Raw genomic sequence first — 21,756 nt, forward strand, 5'->3', positions numbered from 1 at the left:
ATTTTATACTCTACTAAAGCAATACCGATGTTCTCTCCACACAAACCCAATAGCAAATAAATGTAATAAATAAAACATCATGCACATATATTATATACACAATTCCTGTGGACAATATATATCTTCAGCTATCATGTTTTATATAGATATACAATTCATCTTTCAATTACTGTCCTTTGGAGATTTGGCATAAAATATCTTTACATATTCATGTTAACACAGAAAACACCTAGCCGAAGTCGTAAGGCACTCAAGGAAAGGCTAGGAAGAAAACAACCGCACAACAGGCAAGTACAGAGTAATGCCGGTTTCAAGAAACAACAGTTGTGAAGAGAGAAACACCTGCAGACAACAAAGAAAATGAATACACGCAGCAGACAACAGTCACAACAACATGAAAGACACGGAAAAACCGAGAGGTGCAAACACTGGAAGCCCAACCCAATGCGAGGCGAATTTATAAGTGGTGGCCAAGGGATAGTGGATTTGTGGATACGTGAGCTACGAAGAGAGCTTACTATGCCCTCAAGTGCTGCTTCTTCAACTCCAATTGTGTGATACTTTGAGTTTCAGAAATGGCATAAAATATACAAAATTATATCTAATATCTATGTATATTACCATTGTGTAAATATTCTATTTAATTCATACATTTGAAATATAGGATATATATATATGCAAAGAAATGCGAGGGATATACAAAATTATATTTAAATTTTTAATATCTAAGTATATTACCATTGTGTAAATATTATAGTTAAATCATACATTTGAAATATACGGTGACATTAATAAAATGTATATTATAATATATAAAATAATTAAATTTAAATATAAATATCAAGATACAAATTATAATAATTCATACCAATAATAATTATCATATTAAATAAATAAATAAATATTAAACACTAAATAATTAAATTAAAAACCTTGGTAGTCAGCAGTGGAAGGTTGCTATGGAATATGTCCCATTAGAATATACATGCTGCAAGGAATAAAATGTGGCATCTAACAGTGAAGATTGTAACAGACGTGAAATTTTAGTTTTATTACAAACACGCATACCAACATTAGCACTACACATACCATGGAAATGAACATTACAGAGGAGAAATAATGCTTCCAGGAGGCATCCGCTTCTGAATCTGCAGCAAACCCAGGCACATCGGTATCTGACCTATTTAGTTTCAACTGCTTTTAATTTTAATAGCTGCCATCCCAATGTTCCCAGAGCAGTGTAAGTTTTTGTGGTCACCGAACCCTAGCCCTCAAAGAAAATGAGGAACCCATACCAATAATATTTGATGAAGTTTAGGCAAGAGCCTACGACCCAATGGTAAATTGTGAGCCTGTTATCTGGAAGATCTTGGGTTCGAGTCTACTAGAGCTATATATATAATAATAATAATAAATCACAACACAACAATAATAAATAATCATGGCTTCGGTCTCTTATCGATCAAAAATATATGTTTGAAGTTCTAAATTTACTTGATACTTTTTCTAAATGTATTCATTGCAGCTACCTATTGTTGAGACCATTCTCTACATTATGTTAATTGTTGAGATTATCTCTGTATTTATAGGTGTTCTACACAGATGGTAGTTGTGATATTATTCTCCATAGCATGTTGGCTACTAGTGTCCTCCATATTTCCAGTTTCCAGGGTAATGTCCACAGAATTGTTGTGAATCATAGTCAATTATAACGGAGTTGGCCAATGTCCCAAATCACTTCAACTGTGTCTTAACTGTGCAGATGGCCAGGAGGGAGGGGGGCAGGTGGAGTGGGACCGGTTTATTTTCATACATAATCTACATAGTTGCTTGCAAATTTTGTAGACGTCAACAATTCCCAAATTCAACCGATGTCTGGATATTATTGTGCAAATGATTCTCCATTTCCTCCACTATGTAGATGTATTATTGATATACAAATACACGGGGATGGCTTAGGAGGAAAATCCATAGAATCGCCACTGGGTTGTGAGGACACTGCAAGGATCATTGAGGATTTCATTTCAAAGATGAAGCTAAATTTCTCTTTACTTGTGCTATGGTGCTGCTGTTGAGCTGCAAGTATTTGTAAACAATTTATTATTTATATTCTGAACAGAATGATCTGGATAAATTATGACCAGTAACACAAGACGTCCTTGTGTCATCAGTCTCTTATCTAATAAGTGAATAAAGTGCAAACAATGCTTTTAATATATATGTAGTCATTACTCAAATAATATTTATGGAAGAAAAGAAATTTATTAAGGTATACAGAGTGCGTACTTGTTTTAGTCTGTTTTGCATAAAGCGTGGTATCTTTTAGTTCACCAAACACTAAAGGTTACTATTGATGATTCATAGCCATGCATAAATATCCAAATTTGTGAATCCATTTTTTATCAGAATATGAAATCACACAACCTTAGCAGCAAAGCCATCTCCTTTAATGTCCGTGCATTTGCTTTTCTTTTCATTTCTGCCAGCTCCGGTATATCATTTATGTGTTTTTTCGAGTACACACACAGAAGATTCCTGAAAGCGCATTTGAAAACCTCTGATCAAGTTTTTCCTGGAATATAACCCTAACGCTACTCAGCAGTTAACTTTAGCTGTAAAAGGTTTCTATCGGAAAAAAAAATTGAATCAGGTTGGAAGATGGAAATATACCTTCCCATACTGAAAGGCTTACAAACTGGATCCAGTACCACCCTATCTCCTGCTACATATGTCTAGCAAACGGAGCACCCAAGAGGATGACTGTTAGATAATAGGAGGTTATTCTCTCATGAAGCATAAATTGGAAAAGACCATATCATTGACAATCAAATTCTCAGTACCATGTAGCTAATCCTGTATCTTAAAAAAAAACTATTTTAACTTACTATCCTCTCTGCAATCAATGGATTTGTTGTTTCCAGCATTAGTGCAATAACGGCAGGATCTGCTTCAGATTGATGATTTGAAATCAATACAATATTATGACCCTGCACGATTAGATGAAATTGTAGTATAGTAAAAAACATCATGGTAAACATTTTAATTGTAGACAGGATATAAATGGAATCATGCAGTTCAAAAAATTCAGCCTCTGGACATTTTCTTCTATTGCACCTTTCTGTGAAAGCATATTTTTAGACCTAGTAAGAAAAAACATACTTCAGAATCTCTCAAATGGTCTTTTCCCAAAGGCTCAATTTGGGTTGCATATAGAATCATTGCAAATATCTTTACACTTGTGAAATAGAAGAAAACCCCATAACTGATTACCTGTATTAGGAGTTTTTCCATCTCATTGAAAACTGATAAATTTCCAACATATGAGTTCCTAAAACAAATAAAAACCAAATAACAGATCAAATATTAGTAACTATAATATATCTTTATAACAATAATACATCTGTATAATTTGCCAATGAATCTATAACAGCACATTGCAATCATGCAATCTTAAAAAAATCCATCTACCTGAAATTCGCTACTCAGGCATATATTTAACAATATATCCATGCAGCACATATTCCTACATCCAGATTCACTCAGTTCCGTAGAACATAGTAATTCCACTATTACCCAAGAGTTCCTAACAGAATTATAATGCATTATTCAACATTGGAATGTGGTGTACCATAAAATGGTTTCTAGATACCATGCTAGGTTGCCAATTCGAGTATAGGTACAGGTACATGGGTAAGCAAAAAAGTTTTCCTTGGATATAGGCACAGGTACCTCCATGTATTGATGTGCGTACATATGTACTTATGTCCATGTATGTATGTATGTATGTACACATGTATGCATGTATGGATGCATGTGTGTATGTATTATAATTTTATATATACATGTTCAAGCACCAAAGTTACAAATGTAAGAAGAGTGATACTCATAAATTCATAACTGCCAAACAAATTATAAATATAACACCTCATATATTATGTTCATAATTTGCAAAATAAGATAATTTTCAAGTCTCAAAATGTCATTACAAATGAAAATTTAAATTACATGCCCTATTTAATTTCCAATGTCATATTCATCTTCATCAAAGGCCTCAAGGTCAACATCTAGTTCAACCTCATTTGAATCACAATCCATTAAAGTGTCACTAGCACTACCTACATCTATATCAAGTGCAAGAGCTGAAATTCTAAATAACTGATATGATTTTATTACCAATACACCGAATCTATAGAGTTTACCCACGCTATAAAAAGCATTAACATAAAAGTAAAATCATCTAAATAAAGACAAGTTTAACAAGAAATGTAAAAATCGTCTAAATAAAGACAATAACAAAATATAACCGATTACGACAATTCAAAAATAGAGCCTAAATGACTATTAAACTAAGATTCTAAATACTGAGCTAAAAAAAGCAAGAATCCAGGATACTATAATTATTCTATACCCTGCCTCTACGGGCATTCTATCAACTACCTGACATAACAAAAACTGGTTATCAAAAAGAAAAGTAGGTTGACTCCTCTTTAGAACGCTTTTCGATAGGAGCCTGTCGCTGAGACACTCCCTAGTTGGCCTTTTGATCAGCTAACAGCTTCCCATAAAACTTCTCGATATAACCAAGCCTCCCACAATAGTGACATGTGATTTTCTTCTTCGAACCTTCCTCAAATGTGTTGTCTTTTTTGTTGAGCGTATATGTCTTTGCCTTTATCTATGGTAGTAATTGTTTGTCCTGTACTGAGAATTTATTATGTAACTCATCAAATTTCAAATCAACCTTAAGAGTCTCAATAAAGTGTCGGAAGGAGCGTGCCAAGCTCTTCAGCATAATCACCATAATGTCCTGTTCTTCCATCTTGCAATTAATGGCCTCCAATTGATCATGTACACCCTTGATCTTCATAAGATGCTCTTTTAGAATTTTCTAATCCATCATAAGGGAAAACAATATGTTATTCAAAATGAACCCTGAACTCTTGTTAGATGTCTCATGAAGACCCCTCAAGTGATTCTGAATCTCTTTAGTTGTTTTACCTGATGGCACTTCTGGAATCATTTCATCCGTGACTAATAATTTTAATAACATAACTACATCTTGGTAATATAACTGCCTCTTGGTGATCACATCTAAACATTGACACCAGTGTACCCCCAAGATGCTTCCCATCTGAAATCTCAAGCATTAACAAAACAGGGATGTATTGGGGGTGTGGGGACAGCATTTTGGCATCCCCAACATCACACACATCTTTCCACCATCTGTTGGAAACCTTACAGAAGAAAGAAAAATGCATATTAAAAAAAGACATTCTAAATTATTTGTTGGGGTTCTATTCTATTGCTAAGGGTATGTGGGGCCAATCTCTTGTGTTATATTCCTTCAAAACACTATCAAGCTTCATTTCTATTCAGTTTTTCCTTTCTATGTGTTTGTAACAGCAACAAGCAGAAGAGTGAAGAGCTGAAAAAAGGGTGACCGTAAGAGTTAAAAGTGTGATTGCAAGTCATAGATTACTAAGAAGGAGCAAGAAGAAGAAGAGGAGAAAGACTATTCACCTAGTTGAAGGGATTTTTCAAGCAAAAGGAAGGGTTTCTAACTAATTTTTTATTGTATTTTTTTATTTTCAAATGAACGTCATTGTTTTTAGTTTTAAATCTCTTGTTGTTTCATTTTGTTATAGTTATTTCATTTCTAGATTCTCATTATTTCATTTCTAAATTCTTGTTATTTCATTTCCTATATTCTTATTTAACTTAAATATTTGAAGTAGAGCATAAGTTGATGCAATGTCAAAATGAGCTCCGACAATCATCAAACAAGTGATGTTGAGATGGAAACCCATTCTCATAGTGGCAGCGAATCAGATCATGAACCTGAGCAGCATTATGAGAATAGTGACGAGGGTGAGCAAGGGCCAAATCAGCGAGGGGCAACTAGTTCCGTAGGTATTGCACCATCTGATCCACCATCTACTAATTGCCCCTCCACACTTTAGGCAGAGCGGTCTAGGGGAACTTGTGATCCTAAATCTCCTCTCAAACAGTTTGCAACAAAGGATAACATATCCAACACCATCAAGTGGTGGTATGAGTAAATGGAAACGCAACATTTATTGTATAGAATGGTTCAGTAGCATCACTAGAATGAAAGCACACTTCCTCTTTTGGCCAGAAAAAGGTGTTGGAGCATGTGAGTTCTTCAAGAAGCCTAAAAATCTGCATTACGGAATTGAGTTCAACAAGTTTTAAGGTGTTACAAATAACTTGGGAATTGCAATGCCTACTACCTTGTCTGGTAAGTGACAAATTCAGCAGTTGCATAAGCAACATATACAGGGGCAGCCGCGTATTTCTACTTCTAGATCGTAGCAGAGAGCAGCAACATTGTCAGGGGCAACCTCAGCACCTTCATCCACTTATAGTGCTATGGCTGAAACATCCAAGCAAGGGGAAATGCAATCTACAAACTGAAAGTAACCCCATAGAAGATTTGTTTGATGTGCACATGAAAGAGAAGATAGAAGAATCCATTTGCAGATTTTTATTTCCAATGGCATACCACTTCATGTAGCTTGATCTCCTTATCATTAGAAGATGCAAATGGTGGAGAAAGGGGGAGGACCATTATTTCTACTGCCAAGTGAGCAAAAATTTGGACCACAATCTTGGATAAAGAGTATGCCAAGATAACTTCAGCAATAGAGACCATAATGGCATGCTGAGAGGAGTCTGGATGCAACATTATCATAGACGGGTGGACGGACATTAGGCATTGTCTAATTGTCAATATCATAGTTACATGCTCAGAGTAGCCATTATTTCTCAAGGCAATTGAGTGATCAAGGCATGAAAAGGATGTTAATTTTCAATTTTACATCTTCAGTTAGTTATTGAAGAGACTGGGCCAAACAACGTGATTTCCAAGTAGTGACAGATGTAGCACATGTATACAAAGCTGCAATGACGCTTATCGACACAACTTATAGACATATTTGGTGGAGTCCATGTTGTGTTTATGCCATGAACAATGCACTCAAGGACAGGGGAAGATTGAATAAGTTGAGGGAGTGGTCAGCAATGCTAGAAATGTGCAGATGTATATCTATGACCACTACACTTCACATGCACTCATCACGAGCTTCACGAAGGAGTTCTTGAAACTAGTTGAGACCAGATATGTATCATATTTCATTCATTCGGAGAGAATGCTTAAGTTGTCAAAGCCATTATAACTCATGAATATGATGAATGAGTGGACAAAGCAGGGAAGGAGCTTGAAGGAGATAGTGAAGAGTGATGTATTCTAAAGATGTATTATACAATCTCCATCATTAGTCCATCTTTCCAAGTCATCAGATATAGGGATGCACCTAGCCTTGGAGAGGTGTACTACTAAATCGATTCTATGCTTGGCCAAATGAGGGCAATTGTGCAATAGAGGGACCCAACTTTGGCATTCTACAATGAGCACAGTTGGCCTATTATTCAGTACAAATAGGACAAATTAAATGGTTGCTTATGTTTTGTGTCTGAAGTGGTGAGTGCCTAGGCCTGGTAGAGTTATACCGATTCAAGATGATAAGGTGAAGGAAGGGTTCTCCAGCTACATTGATAGGATGTATGACTTTGAGACTGTTGGGAAGGTTCACAATGAGTGGACCAATTTGCTACTATTAGAGGTTATTGGGTTCAGCAAAGGCGGACATAATCACTATGGCATAGGACGATTTGAGTTTGTCATGGACTTGTCATAGGCCAAAATCAACAACTACCACACTGGTCATTCATTTGCTGTCTCAGGGTTCTAGTTCTTCGGCTTCTCAAAGGAATTCATCTACATATAACTTCATCCACTGTCTCAAGACAAACAAACTTACCTCTAAGAGAGAAGAGAAGCTAGTAGTTATACATAGTGGATTGTGTATCACTGATCATAGGACACATGCATACAAGGAGAGCCCAACAACACAATGGGATGTACAGCCAAAGGAGCCATCACAAATTGATGACGATGAGAATATTTCAGATGCAAGTATGTTCGGTGTTCCTTAGAGAAGCTAATAGTTCTAGCGATAACGAGTTTGCCAACCTCTTGAAGGATGATCTAAGGCCTCCTTCACTATATTTTGGCACTATGAATTTGTAGTTTGTACTTGTTTTGATATCATGCTACTCCATATAATCATCGTTATGATAAGATACCCATACTTTTGATATCTATTATATACTATTTAGTATCATCAAAATGATATTTTCTCCAAATTTCTCAAAACGTATCACAGAAATTTAAATAATAGATTTGCATACAGATGGTTCCAATTTATCCAACCAAAAAACAAAATACAAGCAGAAATATGGTTTTCAAAAATAATATTGCATTTAAATCTTCAACAAAACAATAACCAAAATTCAATTGTAAACACAGAAATTAGAACCAAAATGCATGCTAAGAAATAAAGATTTTAACCACATGTGAGATACCTGAGTGATATTTCTAGCCAACAATGGGTGGATGCCCTCAAACTTGCTAAAAGCTAAAGCTTTGTAAAACTCTCCAAGAGAGCAATGTAATCAAAAACACATATCCAAGCATGACGAGAATCAGCCTTCGAAAGTTCTTTTATAACACAACCATGTGACTCTTTGTTTCCTCCAACTTGTATGTCCATCTTTATTTCTATGGTTTTAATTAATCCTTTTAATAGTAAAGTAAAATATTAATATGCATTTAATTTTAACAATCACTTTATCAATAAACTATTTAATCTTCTTGCATTAAAATAAATAATGAATCAAACACGAAAAATGATGTGTGATAGCTCATTCAAAAGGTCTCAACGAGATGTTCCATGTCCAATACTGTAATGCCAAAAACAAAAATTGAACCCTCTTGACTTACTATAAATAGTAAGAATTTGAAAACCCTATTGAATCAATTGCAATTGGCTTAAAATTGGAGTTGCCTGGCCAAATCTCACTGTGTTCCATGCAAAGTCTCGATTAGCCTACGGGACAAAGGCAAAGAGGGTTATAAAGGAGAAAATGGTGGTCAACTTTGCCATTACGTTGGGGGATTACGAGGAGGAATCTTAGCCCACAAAGTTGATACAGCAAGAGCCACCAAAGAGAAAGGGCAAAAATAGGCGACCTCAACCATGCAAGTTAGAAGACCTCTTTGTGTTGATCGTAAGTGTATGATAAGTATGATGAAATGTGTGTGAATCTAGTCTAGGAAAAGGAAATGCAAGAAGTAGAGATAGTTATGTGTGTACCATAGAGATCAAAGTGGGAAGGCCAAATAGTTGATCTAATGCTAATTGGAAGCCCGTATTGACCTGATTTATGTTCTAAAGCCCTCAAAAACTATACAATCTCAACTTGGTTGGACTTTGTTTCTGTACTACATGGGGACAAGATCAACCTTGATCCATGGTCAGGGATGCCCACGACTTGGACCTAGACCAAAAACTAATGTCAAAATTCCAAGATCTACACTTTGGACTGTCGAATATGAAACTGAAGTCACTCAAACTACAAGGTCGTGGATGACCTCGTCTTTAACCCCAGAATGTCAGAACTTGAAATAAAATAAGGATTTGGAAAGTGCTCCAAAAATAGTCTATGGATTTATGTTTAAAAAATACTCTGAATGTGCACTTGCATATAATAGAGAAAGGAAAATTGTTTGGTGGAGAGAGCAATCAACTTTGAATTGAGATAGAGATAAATAAAGGAATGCTAACATCTACTAGAAGCAAATATAACAATGTAGTCGTAGAAATGTTGATGCAATTATCTTTAACATGTGATCAAGTATGTTAACATCATAACCATGACTCTAACATAAAAACCAAAAAGGGAAATCATGTAAGACAAAAACTTATGTATGAATATGTTTGCAGCATGCCTCAATGATGAATGCTTGTGTGGAAGTAAATCTCCTCTTTGATGGCTGAACTCCACTATGAAGCTAGACATAGAAGAGAATATGCATAATGAAGGATGAAGATCTTGAATGCTTGAAGGAAAATTCCTTTGCTTGCTTTTTTGCTCGAGAACTCCTTGAATGCACCTTGAGAGCTTGGGCGTGGATAGCTTGCATGTGTAATGGATAGCTTATATAAAGAATGGATTTGGTGGATGCCAAAATAAAGAGAGAAGGCCTTTTTTTATAGCGATTTCAAAACAAAACCTGAGAAGGGCCAACTCAACAAGCAAGAAATAGCAATATTTGATGTAGGGTCCATGATTTATTTGGTAAAATCACCTAGGTAAGGGACAACCTTGTCCCTTACAACCCAAGTTAAGGTAGGGACAACCTTGTCCTTGACCCGAAGGTGAAATGGCCCAAAAATGGGCTTTGAATCTAAGAAATATTGCAAGTTTGAAGAAAAATGATGACATAAGCAGGGAAATGATCGAAAATGCACTTAAAGCATGATTTATGTGGTTAGGGGAATGAATAGAAGCCCAAGCATAGCAATTGGAGCCAAAATAGAATTTTGAGCAAGATTGGAAGAAGAAAAGAACATAATTTATGTAATTAAATGCAAAGGTCCTAATGTACAAAAACCATAATAAAGAGGGTTAAAAGGTCATATAAAAAAGTGCTTTCATTTTACGACATAGCATGAATTAATGGACTAGAAAAGGGGACATGCAATTTTTGCTTCCCAAAGATTACTTTCCTTCAAGCAATTTGCACCTACATGCTGAAATGAAATGCTTGGATCTCATAGAATGTTGCTCTACCAATATATTGCTCTACTCTAGTATAAATAATATGTTTGGAATTAAGAAGCCACTGATCAAACTCCCATTGAAAAAGCGTAAAAAGCAAGTCAATACCAAGATCCCAAACTACCAGGTTGTCACACCTGTTAGATATGAAGAGATAGTAGTATCCAAAGAAGCTATTATCACTAAACAACTCTCCAACTACAAGTGATCTCCCATGAAGTGCATAACACCCAATATAGGCATAAAATAAAATATAAGCTCGACATAAGTTGTTGTAATGCATAACAACTATCATAGGTCTGAAAAACTCTAAGAGCACTAAGATCAAAACCATGATATATATTTTGCCAAGGTAATTCAAGAGAGACCAACTCATAAGACATCTTATCAATCACAATCCAAGTATTGCTCTTGTAGTCAACTACTGTAAACCTATCATCAACAGTTTGCCTCCAAATGCTAGTGTAGGGAAAACAAGCATTCCAACAAACCCAACTCACTGCAATCGCAAAAACTAATGCTATGAAGTGACCATAATGACTAAAATCATCTCGTATAGACATGAAGAATAATTGAGTCGTGCCCAAGAAATGCCACATAACTAGTTTCACTGAAGTCTACAACTACTCTGAAGTCAACACCCACACTAAGAAGGATCTAGCACAACAATAAATAATCTGAAATGCCATGGGACACATAGAAATCATGCGTAAGGAAGCAACTGAAAACTCTAAGAGCACTAAGATCAAAACCATGACACATATTTTGCCAAGGTAACTTGAGAGAGACCAACACAAGACATCTTATCAATCATGATCCAAGTACCACTCTTGTAGTCAACTATTGTAAACCTATCATCAGCAATTTGCCTCCAAATGTTAGTGTACGGAAAACGAGCATTCCAACAAACCCAACTCACAATAAGCGCACAAGCTAATGCTATGAAGTGACCATAATGACTAAAACTATCCCATTTAGGCATGAAGAATAATTGATTCATGGCCAAGAAATGTCTCGTAACTAGTTGCACTGAAGAGTACGACTACTCTAAAGTCAACACCTACACTAGGAAGGAACTAGCACAACAGTAAACAATCTGAAATGTCATGGAATACAAAGAAATCACGCATAAGGAAGCAACTGAAAAATCATTTTCTCTAATCAAAACATATCAACCATCCATCCTCAACCTAAACCCACTCATTTGTTGAGCCAAAGAATCCATCATGCTCACCTGTAAATCCAAATCTGAACTCATGTGTAGACTGATGGGAATGTGGGTAGCAATAATAACACTAGAAACTAATCCACTACTTCAATCCTATGACCATCTCTCATTACTAGGAATTGTAGTTGGGTTCCAAATCATGCAGCCAATTTAATCCTCATTGTTGGAATCGGAAAAACTTCCCCATCGAACTCAAAGAGTGGAATATCAAATGTTCAATCAGCATCCACCTCAAACAAGGAATTGTCAAAAAAATTTGTTACTTCAACTTTTCAGACAACTATCCAAGTCATAAGTTTGTTGTATGCAATCAAGTTCCTTAATCACTTCTTGAAAAACTCAAAACTTCTTATCTCCTCTTGTTCCCTGTATTGTATTGATTGGTGGCAACAATATGAATTTTTTCTTTTTGAAGAACAAATTGTGTATTCTCTAATATTTCCCGTATATCATTAAGGTCCTTGATGAGGTCACCAACCTCACCCACCTTTCCTTTCAAGTTATCATTATGTACTTCAGCAACCTTTAAAATATCATCTCTATCTGAAAGCAAACATATGTAACATGATTTCATATATTCAATGGTTGTTGGGCTGCTTTGACCACCTGTGAAATTTTTTTTAGTAGAGAGATAAAAACAAGATGCATGGATGGATGGAGTACTCAAGACCCCCCAAAAATTGCATACATCATATATATACAAAGAATGATCCCCCCAAAGGAAGGAAATAAGGAGACATGATATCCCCCCTATAATAAAGAAACTCCAATGTAGATGAAGAGTACCTGCAAGAAAAATATAATCCAATGCCTACAAGAAACATTTCTCTCCTTAGGAAGAGATAAATACATCAAAAGATGAAGAAGCCACTCCATGTAAAAAGTAAGGAAGTTGGAAGAAGTTCTCCATGTATGCATCTTTGAAGACTGAATAGGTGTCTCCAAGCTCAAAGATTCTATCACACCATCAAGCTGACCTATGAGATGTGAAAAATCAAGAGAACATGAAGAGTTGGAAAATTCAATCTCCAAAGAAGGTGAATAAGTATCTCAAAGAGAAACCTCCTTAGATGTATTAACCAAATCTGCATTATGAGACTCATCTGAAAGAGCATCCAGGAATTCATCCCACACTGCAAGATCTAAAACATAAAGATCATCCTGCTGAAGAAGCAGGAGGTGGACTAGGAAGTTCAACACTTGTCTCAAGAACAAAATGATTCAAGTGTCCAATGTTCTCCTCACATGAATTATTCACCCTTGATAAGGGTTAGGTACATCATGAATATCATCATCATTATCAACAAAATGTGCAGAAGAATACAAGCGTGATCTTTGATCAACAACTCCCATAGCTATGACATCTCTAGTCTCCATGTTCCTAATATAGATATAATCAAGAGTGAACTCAACAATTTTACCTTGTGCCCCATGAGTAATTTGGTAAATGGAAAGAAGATTACTGGTCAAGGATGGTACACAAAGAACATCATTAAATGCACCGTCTCCCATAGGAATAGAACCTTTCCCACAAACCTTCATGTATGTATTATTACCCATCAATATAGATGGAGAAGTACAAGGCTCAATAGAAGAAAACATATCCATAGAAGATGCCATATGATGTGATGCACCTGAATCAAGAAACCATTTACCTTGCTCAGGATGTGTGGAAGCAATGAGTGCTTGTCTTTTGCCTTTGGATGATGATGTAGATGTAGTAGTTGCCTGATATTGAGAAGAAGGAGAAGACACTGATGAGGGCAACTGGATATTGTTCTTTTGAAGAATGTGAGTGAGCTATCTTCTTATGGAAACATTTATGCTCATCATGTCCTAACTTTTTGCAATAAGCACATTTATCTCTCTTTCTTCTACATGTTTCCTCTCTTGAAGAGGACTTGGATTCAATATTATGTTGTGAAGGAGAGTCATCACCTTTGTCATGTTGCTTAGGATCCCCTTTTCTTTGGGAGCCTTTGGAGAGGAGTCATTTGCAACCAGCGCTTGATGCTTTGAAGGCTTCAATTGACCCATGTGTGCTAACTTTGCTTGTTCCCTTGTGAGCTAAGCTGCAAATTCATCAAGAGAAGGCATTTTGTATGCACTACCAAGAGCATCCATAGTAGTATAGAATGTGGAAACAAAGATTGAATATTCAGGACCTAGCTTGGAACAAATAGATAATATCAATTGCTCATCATCTTTAGTAATGCCACAATTAGAAAGCTACAATGTAATGGAATTGAACTTAGAGAAAAAGTCTTGAATATTGTCAAAATCACATGGACTTAGACCTAAGCTCATTCTCCAATTTGAATTTTCTTATTCTATTAGGTTTACCAAAGATTCCTTCCAACGTTGTCCAGACATCATGAGGATGTGTGCAAGATGCAATATGATATAGCAAATCACGAGAGATGGTAGATCTAAGAGAGCAAAGTGCTTTATCCCTTCTATCAAACCATTTCCTTCCTTCTGCAACACATGTAGCTAGTTCTAGATTCTGTCCAATAATCATTCTAAGAAATCCAATACTCATCAACTAATTGGAAACTGCTTGTTTCCATTCATGATAATTATATGGAGTGAGTAATGGAACTTTTGAAAAATCCATAATGAAATCAAATGATGATTGAAATCAATTGATAACTCCTTCAAATTATTGATTCAATTAAGAAAATTGACATCCAAGTATTCACCAAGTGCAAATATAGCCAAAAAAGAACTATTTTTGAAAGTGATATGCCCACTCCAAATAACTGAAATCTGATTACAGACCTGGAAAGTAGAGGAAAAATCATGCACTTTCAAAAAAAATTGCACCTAAAAATGTTACCAAATGTGCCCAAATAGAGCCTTGAAAGTTGTGGAAAACGAGATTTGCGATTTTCAGAAAAATTCAGAGACTGAGATCCAAAATCACCTGCACCACTGTATAGATTGTGAAATTCTACCCCAAAAGAAAAAAAAATTGCTCGAAAAAAGGAGTCCTTATGAGGAAGATATCGCTGTTTGAAAATAGCCTCTGAAATTATTTTTTCTGAATCGCCTCCGCCGCACCTTCAAAAATCAAATGGCTCAAATGTTCAATTTGGATGAAACAAAATTCGATTTAGGGGTTTTTGGACCTCCTGTATATCATGCCTGTTACATCCCAAATTTTACCCTAATTTTTTATTTGATCAGATTCATAACTATTGGTTTAACGACTTATTTCTTTTCCTAATCGTGTGAAATGAGTTAGTTATTTATATATGTTGTATCAATTGTTAACAAATTATTTCTCTTCTTGATCATGTGAAACGAGTTAGTTATTTATATACGTTGTACCAACTAATAACGAATTATTTATTTTCATAAGCATGTGAAATGAGTTAGTTATTATAGACATTGATGAAATAACCAATAACCTATAACTGTTATTAGATGATTAGCAGTTGTTTGATTTGAGTTAACGATCAATATTTTTTTTGAATTATTATGTTGGCGAGAATGTTTTGCTCGGGTGATTGCAAGAGAAGACTGAAGAGAGGGGAAGCATTGCTAAACGGGATCATCGGAATGGGATGGTCGTTTGGTTCAGTCATCAAGATCGACAGGTATGACCTAAGACTCTCTTGGAGAGGATACAAAGACTTGACCACAAGTCACATTATGGGACCACATGATCTATTAGGAAAAACAATATAATTAAAAAAACACAAAATAATCTAAATTAAAATATAATTCATACCTTTAGAGATTTAATATTAAATCTTCTTATTTTATCATTATAATAAACACTTAAATACGAACACATAAATATAAAAATGAAATGGCACCAATAAGTTATAATAATATAATCTAATGACGTCAACTCGTCAATATACATTCATGAACATATATAAGAACATATAATACTAAAATAAAATTTGAACTCTTCAATTCCTCCTTATTTCTTTTCCCTCTTCAATTCTCTTCAAATCGAATTCATGTTGTATCCGAATAGGCATCTTTGAAACCAATAGAAGCCAAGGAGTCTCGGCTAAGTCCTCAAGAAGCCATGATCGAATTAGACAAATCATGCCTCCTTCCATTTTTCTATTCTCTCCTATCTCCATACTGCTACGTTTTCATATTGAGCCAAATTGGGAAGGTCATAGCAAAATACTTTCCTCATTGTACACCCTGAATCCCTATTTTTCTTTTAAAATGGTCGGCAACTGAAGTCTAGAATTAGTCTTAAAGTTAGCGAGTGGAAAAGAGACCCGGCTAGAGCAAGGGAGTCCCAATCCAAATACAGGTTACGATTTCTGATTGCCTTTTTATTTTGTATTCAAGATGAGCCGACTGAAAAACGGATCTTCCTATTTTCAAAGTTGAATACCATAGATACAATGTATATCATGATTCGATTTTTACTGAGATTAACATCTATCTTCAGCCAATGCATAACAATAGGGTTGAGAATAAATTAAAATACATTTTTCAAATCCTTTTCCCTCTGATTTGAGTATCCATCCACAGTCGGCCAGGCATGTTAATTAGAGATCAATTTATAATACTAGTTGTACTCTGAAGTGTATATGAGACCATCCATCAAGTATCCATGAGTATATATCATTTATGAATTCATTTGGTAGTTATATCAAACTTGATTAATTATATAGATCCACATCAATGCACATGTTTTTTTTTTAAATTAATTTTCTAAACATATTTAGAATATTTTGACACCAAGGAATTCACCCGGCAAGGAAGCCATAGAATTGGTGAAGAGGTATAAAACAATATCAGAATGCTCATAATCATACGGACACCGAGGAATTCACCTGGCAAGGAAGCCATAGAATGATGAAGAGGTGGAAATAAACCTACAGAAACAAATAATACAATCAAATTGGAATAATAGATAATTAATAGCTAATGCATGTCCCAAAAATGGAATCTGTTGTCAAGTCGAGTGGTGGTGATCGAGTTCACGAACCCAATTTGAAATCCTTGGCCAAGGTAGTTATAGGCATATGTGCCAATCTTGAGATCACTTGTTTGTCCGTAGATGTCAGTTATATAGGTATAAATGATGGGGCACTCAAACCACCAGGTAGCTCAAACGGCTGGACTAAAGAACATCCCAAGCCCGATCTCGAGGTAGGGAGGGCCATTCTAATAAGTTATGATGTGCAAGGATAAGTATGGTGTGAGGTTGGGAGGTTAAGCCTATGTCAATGCTTCTCTCACCAATGTCGAGGCTTGAACAACAAGATAAAGGGATTCTTCTGTAATTTCTATATGTTTCTTTTACACTTTTACCTTTAAGCCTTAGAAGAATAATTAGATAGTTTAGTTTTCTATCAGCATAATTTGAATGAATATATTAGTTGATATAAAAGTTAGTCATTGCTTAATTTTCAGCTAAATATGCTATTAGTTAGAAATGGTTAAGATGTTAGCAATGTATTTATTTGTTTATCTCGTTTTGTCAGCTAAACGTGAAATACAATTGGAATAGAAACAGTTACTTTACCATAGTTATAATTAGTCATTGTCATGTGAAATGGAATCAGTTACTTATTAAATCAAATTATTAGGTGTTTTAAATTGGTTATGAAAATTCGTTTGTTACAATGCCAACCTCTGATTTGCACCAGGAAGCTCCAATTTTCACTTGCAATAGAAGGTCACAAAATATGAATCTTGAAATCTCCTCCAAATTGTGATGTCCAAATTGCCCAATGCTGCACCAACAATAAGTCAAGCCAAGATTGCACTTCTTGAGAAGAGGTCTTCACACCATGAGAGCTTTGATACTATGTTAGAGTTTTAGGTGACTCTACAACACCACCAAGATCAATTGAAAGACCAAGATAACTTCCACAAGAGATTGGCAAGACAATTGCATGAAGATGCAAGAATGCTATTATTGATAATGGATTTGATTGACATCCAATGGATTGATTTGAAATGAACATAATAGGCCTCCTTATATAGGAGAGGCAATAAGAGACAATGATAAGAAGAATATACGCTATCACCCACACAAGGTGGAATCATATGTCCACCAAAGGTGGATCATCCTCCATTATGCAATGAAGTATGTGCAATGATGAGGATGATAATGTGATAAGTACACTAAAGGTGGAATGAGATAATAACTATGACCACCTAGAGTGGAATTCTCCTACACCATGTGTTTAATTGAGGTGCAAACTCCTAAGTGTCTCAATCACAAACTACTATGCAATGTATTATCCTAAGTAAGCTTAAGTAAGTGTAATTAGTGAATGAATATTTAATTACACCAACAGACCCAAAATAGAACTGATTAAGACAATTCAAAAATAGAGCCTAAATGACCCATTAAATTGATATTCTAAATAGCAAGCTAAAAATAGAAAGAACTAAAGAACCAAAAAATATTCTAATAAGATCTGCCTTATGTTCATCTATAGACTTGGGTAAGTTCTTCACCTATGCATCAAAATCAGTAGACTAAGGAGCTAGATCCCAATTCTTTGTCACACCCTAATCATATTCAAGTTGCTAATGTGACAATAGACGAAGATTGGAGTGTACGTACACCAATCCTCTACTTTTTTTGCACCCAAACAAGTGCACTTGATCAGGTAGATTAAGTATGCACCCCACTTCCCCTCAGTTGAAGAACTTGCAAAACAAATAATAAGTAATTGAGAGTATTTTAATTACAAGAGACTGCAAGAAAATAGGGCCTTGACCATGTACATACCACTACTCATCAACACTCATCCTATATTTTGCATTAAGAGCGTGAACATCTTGGTTCTTTGAAGATACAAGCTGGCCAAACTCGTTCATGACAATATTCGAGTTTTATCATCTAAATATGGTTCCACCCTCCCTGGCATTGCAAGTATCTCTTTGATATAATACCTTGGTAAAAAAGCAAATGCTAAGACATGAACGAGGATGATCATCTTGTTCAAAGAGTCAACAACAATTTCTTGCACAATTGTAAAAATGTATCCACTAAATCATTTTACATGGCCTCTATTGTTCTTTCTTTCTCGATCATGACATCCATGTCATCATAAGCTTCACCAAAGCATGGGTAATCCTTATAAACTTACCTAATCATGCTCATGATGGGCTTGATGAAACTCAACTTATTTTGCATGATCCCACGAATAATCAACAACTATCCCTACTCTTACTTTTTAGGCTCTTTTTATGTTTGATTGCATCCATACACTCGACAAGGTATTAATGACCATAGCACTCAAGGTCTCTTTCGCCTTCACAAATCATCTTAAGACAATTGTGTGAGATGGAAATTATGTTTTGGTAACCTAACATGGCATAGATAATACACATCATATATCAACTATGAAAAATTAGCTGATAAAGTTTGAATTACTTTCACCAACTACAACTTGGAGAAGGTCTTGCCAATGGCTTGTAACATGTGGTGATCAATCACAAACATTTGAATCTCTCACTCTTCTGTGTAAACTTGTTTGACCCATTAAATCAATGCGTCAATCTTTTGCATGATTAAATTGAGTAGACTACGCATGGTGTCCAAAAAAATTAATTAAATGTGGCATCCACTATAGACACAACTTCCCTACAATTGTGAGCATTGTTCATTATGATGTGGACAACATTAGGAGACCCGGCCATTTTATTGGATATATAAGGATATTGAAAATGAAACTTGCATTTATGACTTGCCTCTGACAATCTACTATCTTAAAGAACATTCCCACTTTAGGGGACACTACTATAATATTGATCAATGACCTATTTTTGTAATCTTTCCATCCCTCAAATATGGACACACTTATTTCTGACCATTTTCTTTAATTACTCTCAATGATTTCTCTACTAAAGCTTTCTCCTTCACTACTAAGGTGGTTTGCCCTTTTTCAGACCTAAGACTGACATAATTAGGTGTATTGCAAAGAGTATTCAGCATCTACTACTAATAATGTTGAAGGGAAGCCCATTGCCATAAATTCAACAAGCAATACTCGATTCTCTAATTTCATTTTTGAGGGCTTATCCAAAACTATGGAGAGAGTTGTCAGCAATTGTGGGTGTTAATTGATTATTGTCATCGCTGATATGGTTATCAAAATGTAGAGAGATTATTGAATGTTGGATGTGATAATGTTTTAGTGAGATTTCATAGGATTAAGAAGCTAGTGGATATAGTTGAGAGCTGATGGTATTCTATGTTGTGGATGCCCGCCTACATGGTATTGTGATTCATTAGTGAATTGGCAAAGATGGAGATTGTTGTACTATGTCGAAGATTACTGTTGATGTCTACAACTGATTTCGTCTAATAATAGTAATTGATTCCTTGAACAGATTTTGTGCTGATGTGATAAATGAGTTGCCAACATTACTGTTATTATATGTGCAGACATAATATTCTTTAGTTAAAAAGATGGTGGCACTGGCACGATAGGTTGTGGCTTAACTGATTTTGTCAAGCCACTCAATGACATCTTTGAGCTTGTCTTGGAAATAGGAGAATCAATCTTTGATTTGTTTCATTTCATGTCAGCTTCCTCTTGTTCTCCAATATATTCCATTATCAGTCCATTGGAAGCCCTTCCTTATCTAGTCCCTAACAAGCTTTTATTCCATGTCCAAGAATAGCACATAAGGGGCCTTTCACTTGATAGCATGAGCTAGTAACTCCATGTTGCAATGGTTGCACTGCCAAAGAAAACTCCCACCATTGGACATTTACTTAATCATTGTTGTATAAAGCCAAAGTAGTGACCCTTCGTCAATTTTAAAAGGCCTTTCTTCATTTCGACCAAAGCCAACTGAACTAGAACTTCTACTTCCAGCTATTGTGAATGAATAATGAACCTAAAATGGAAAACCCAAAACATTTTTGAGTAGATTGAAAAAACAAATTGGCATTATAACCCCTTGTATGCAAAGAAAGTTTTACAAAATAATTGAAACTTCGTTAAAAGAAAAAACAATTGGAAAAAATCTAGATAATTTTTCAAAAAAATAGAGAAATCTTCATAAAATCATTAAAAACTTGAAAACAAATGAAGATTTACTCCCCTTTGATGGCTAAATTTTCCTTCTACAACAATTCTTAAGCCTTTGGTGCAAGTCCCACTCCTTGATAGCCTTTAATATCAAAGAAAAATGCATCAACTTCCGAAACAAGCTTGACGGAGAAATGGTGAGAAAATATTGTGATGAATGATGAATGAAATGGGCAAAAGGATGAATTTAGGGTTAAAACTAGTGGTTTTTAGTTATATTTTTTTAAATGGTTTTTCTTGAGATGGGAGGGCATCTGTTGGGCTCTTGTGTTGCGGGCAGGCCTGGGTTCATCGCACGTGCAGCTCAAGTACACAGGTTACCTATGGGTTTGGCTGAACTTGCAAGAGAATCTGCATGCCCAAGCTGCACCAAGGATGAACGTGAGAGAAAACCCATAATATACCCAAACACAAATTGCACTTGGACTCGAATTTGGAACTATCTGCACAAATCTCATATATTAGATATCATGCAATCGTAAATTACTTATCTTACTTTGTCAAGGCCTGTGGTTTTTAACATCTCTCCACCCTAAAGGAGATTTGTCGTCCTTGAAAAGCACAACTTTTCTTTTGTAAGTGTGATACTTACACCGGTAAAAAAATACAAATGGCAGTAATATCAATGCTTGAACCTTCATCGCAAGGGGCAGATACTCAACATCTTTATAAAACCAAACAAGCACATATGGTTTTGACTAGCCTAACTTCCCTACTTTAAAATGGCCCAATTCCACTAAGCTAAGCAAGGATGTCCTTGCAAAAAGTTGCCTTACACTT

At 35.4% G+C, this 21,756-nt stretch overlaps 1 protein-coding gene across 2 annotated transcripts in view; it reads right to left on the minus strand.

Moving 5' to 3' along the window:
• The window catches only part of ATS1 (phospholipid/glycerol acyltransferase family protein), a 134,654-nt gene that overhangs the window by 53,500 nt on the left and 59,398 nt on the right, over nt 1–21,756 (minus strand). For both annotated transcript variants that reach the window (XM_089815125.1, XM_089815123.1), the window contains exons 5-8: nt 3,271–3,328; nt 2,886–2,987; nt 2,671–2,732; nt 2,425–2,535 (exon numbers count right to left, since the gene is read on the minus strand). In XM_089815125.1, coding sequence (XP_089671251.1) covers nt 2,425–2,535; nt 2,671–2,732; nt 2,886–2,987; nt 3,271–3,328 — 333 coding nt within the window. The remainder of the gene's footprint in view (nt 1–2,424; nt 2,536–2,670; nt 2,733–2,885; nt 2,988–3,270; nt 3,329–21,756) is intronic.

Source organism: Cupressus sempervirens, chromosome 2 (assembly GCF_028749045.1).
Source record: "Cupressus sempervirens isolate cs-2001-9-10 chromosome 2, ASM2874904v1, whole genome shotgun sequence".
NCBI lineage: Eukaryota > Viridiplantae > Streptophyta > Pinopsida > Cupressales > Cupressaceae > Cupressus > Cupressus sempervirens.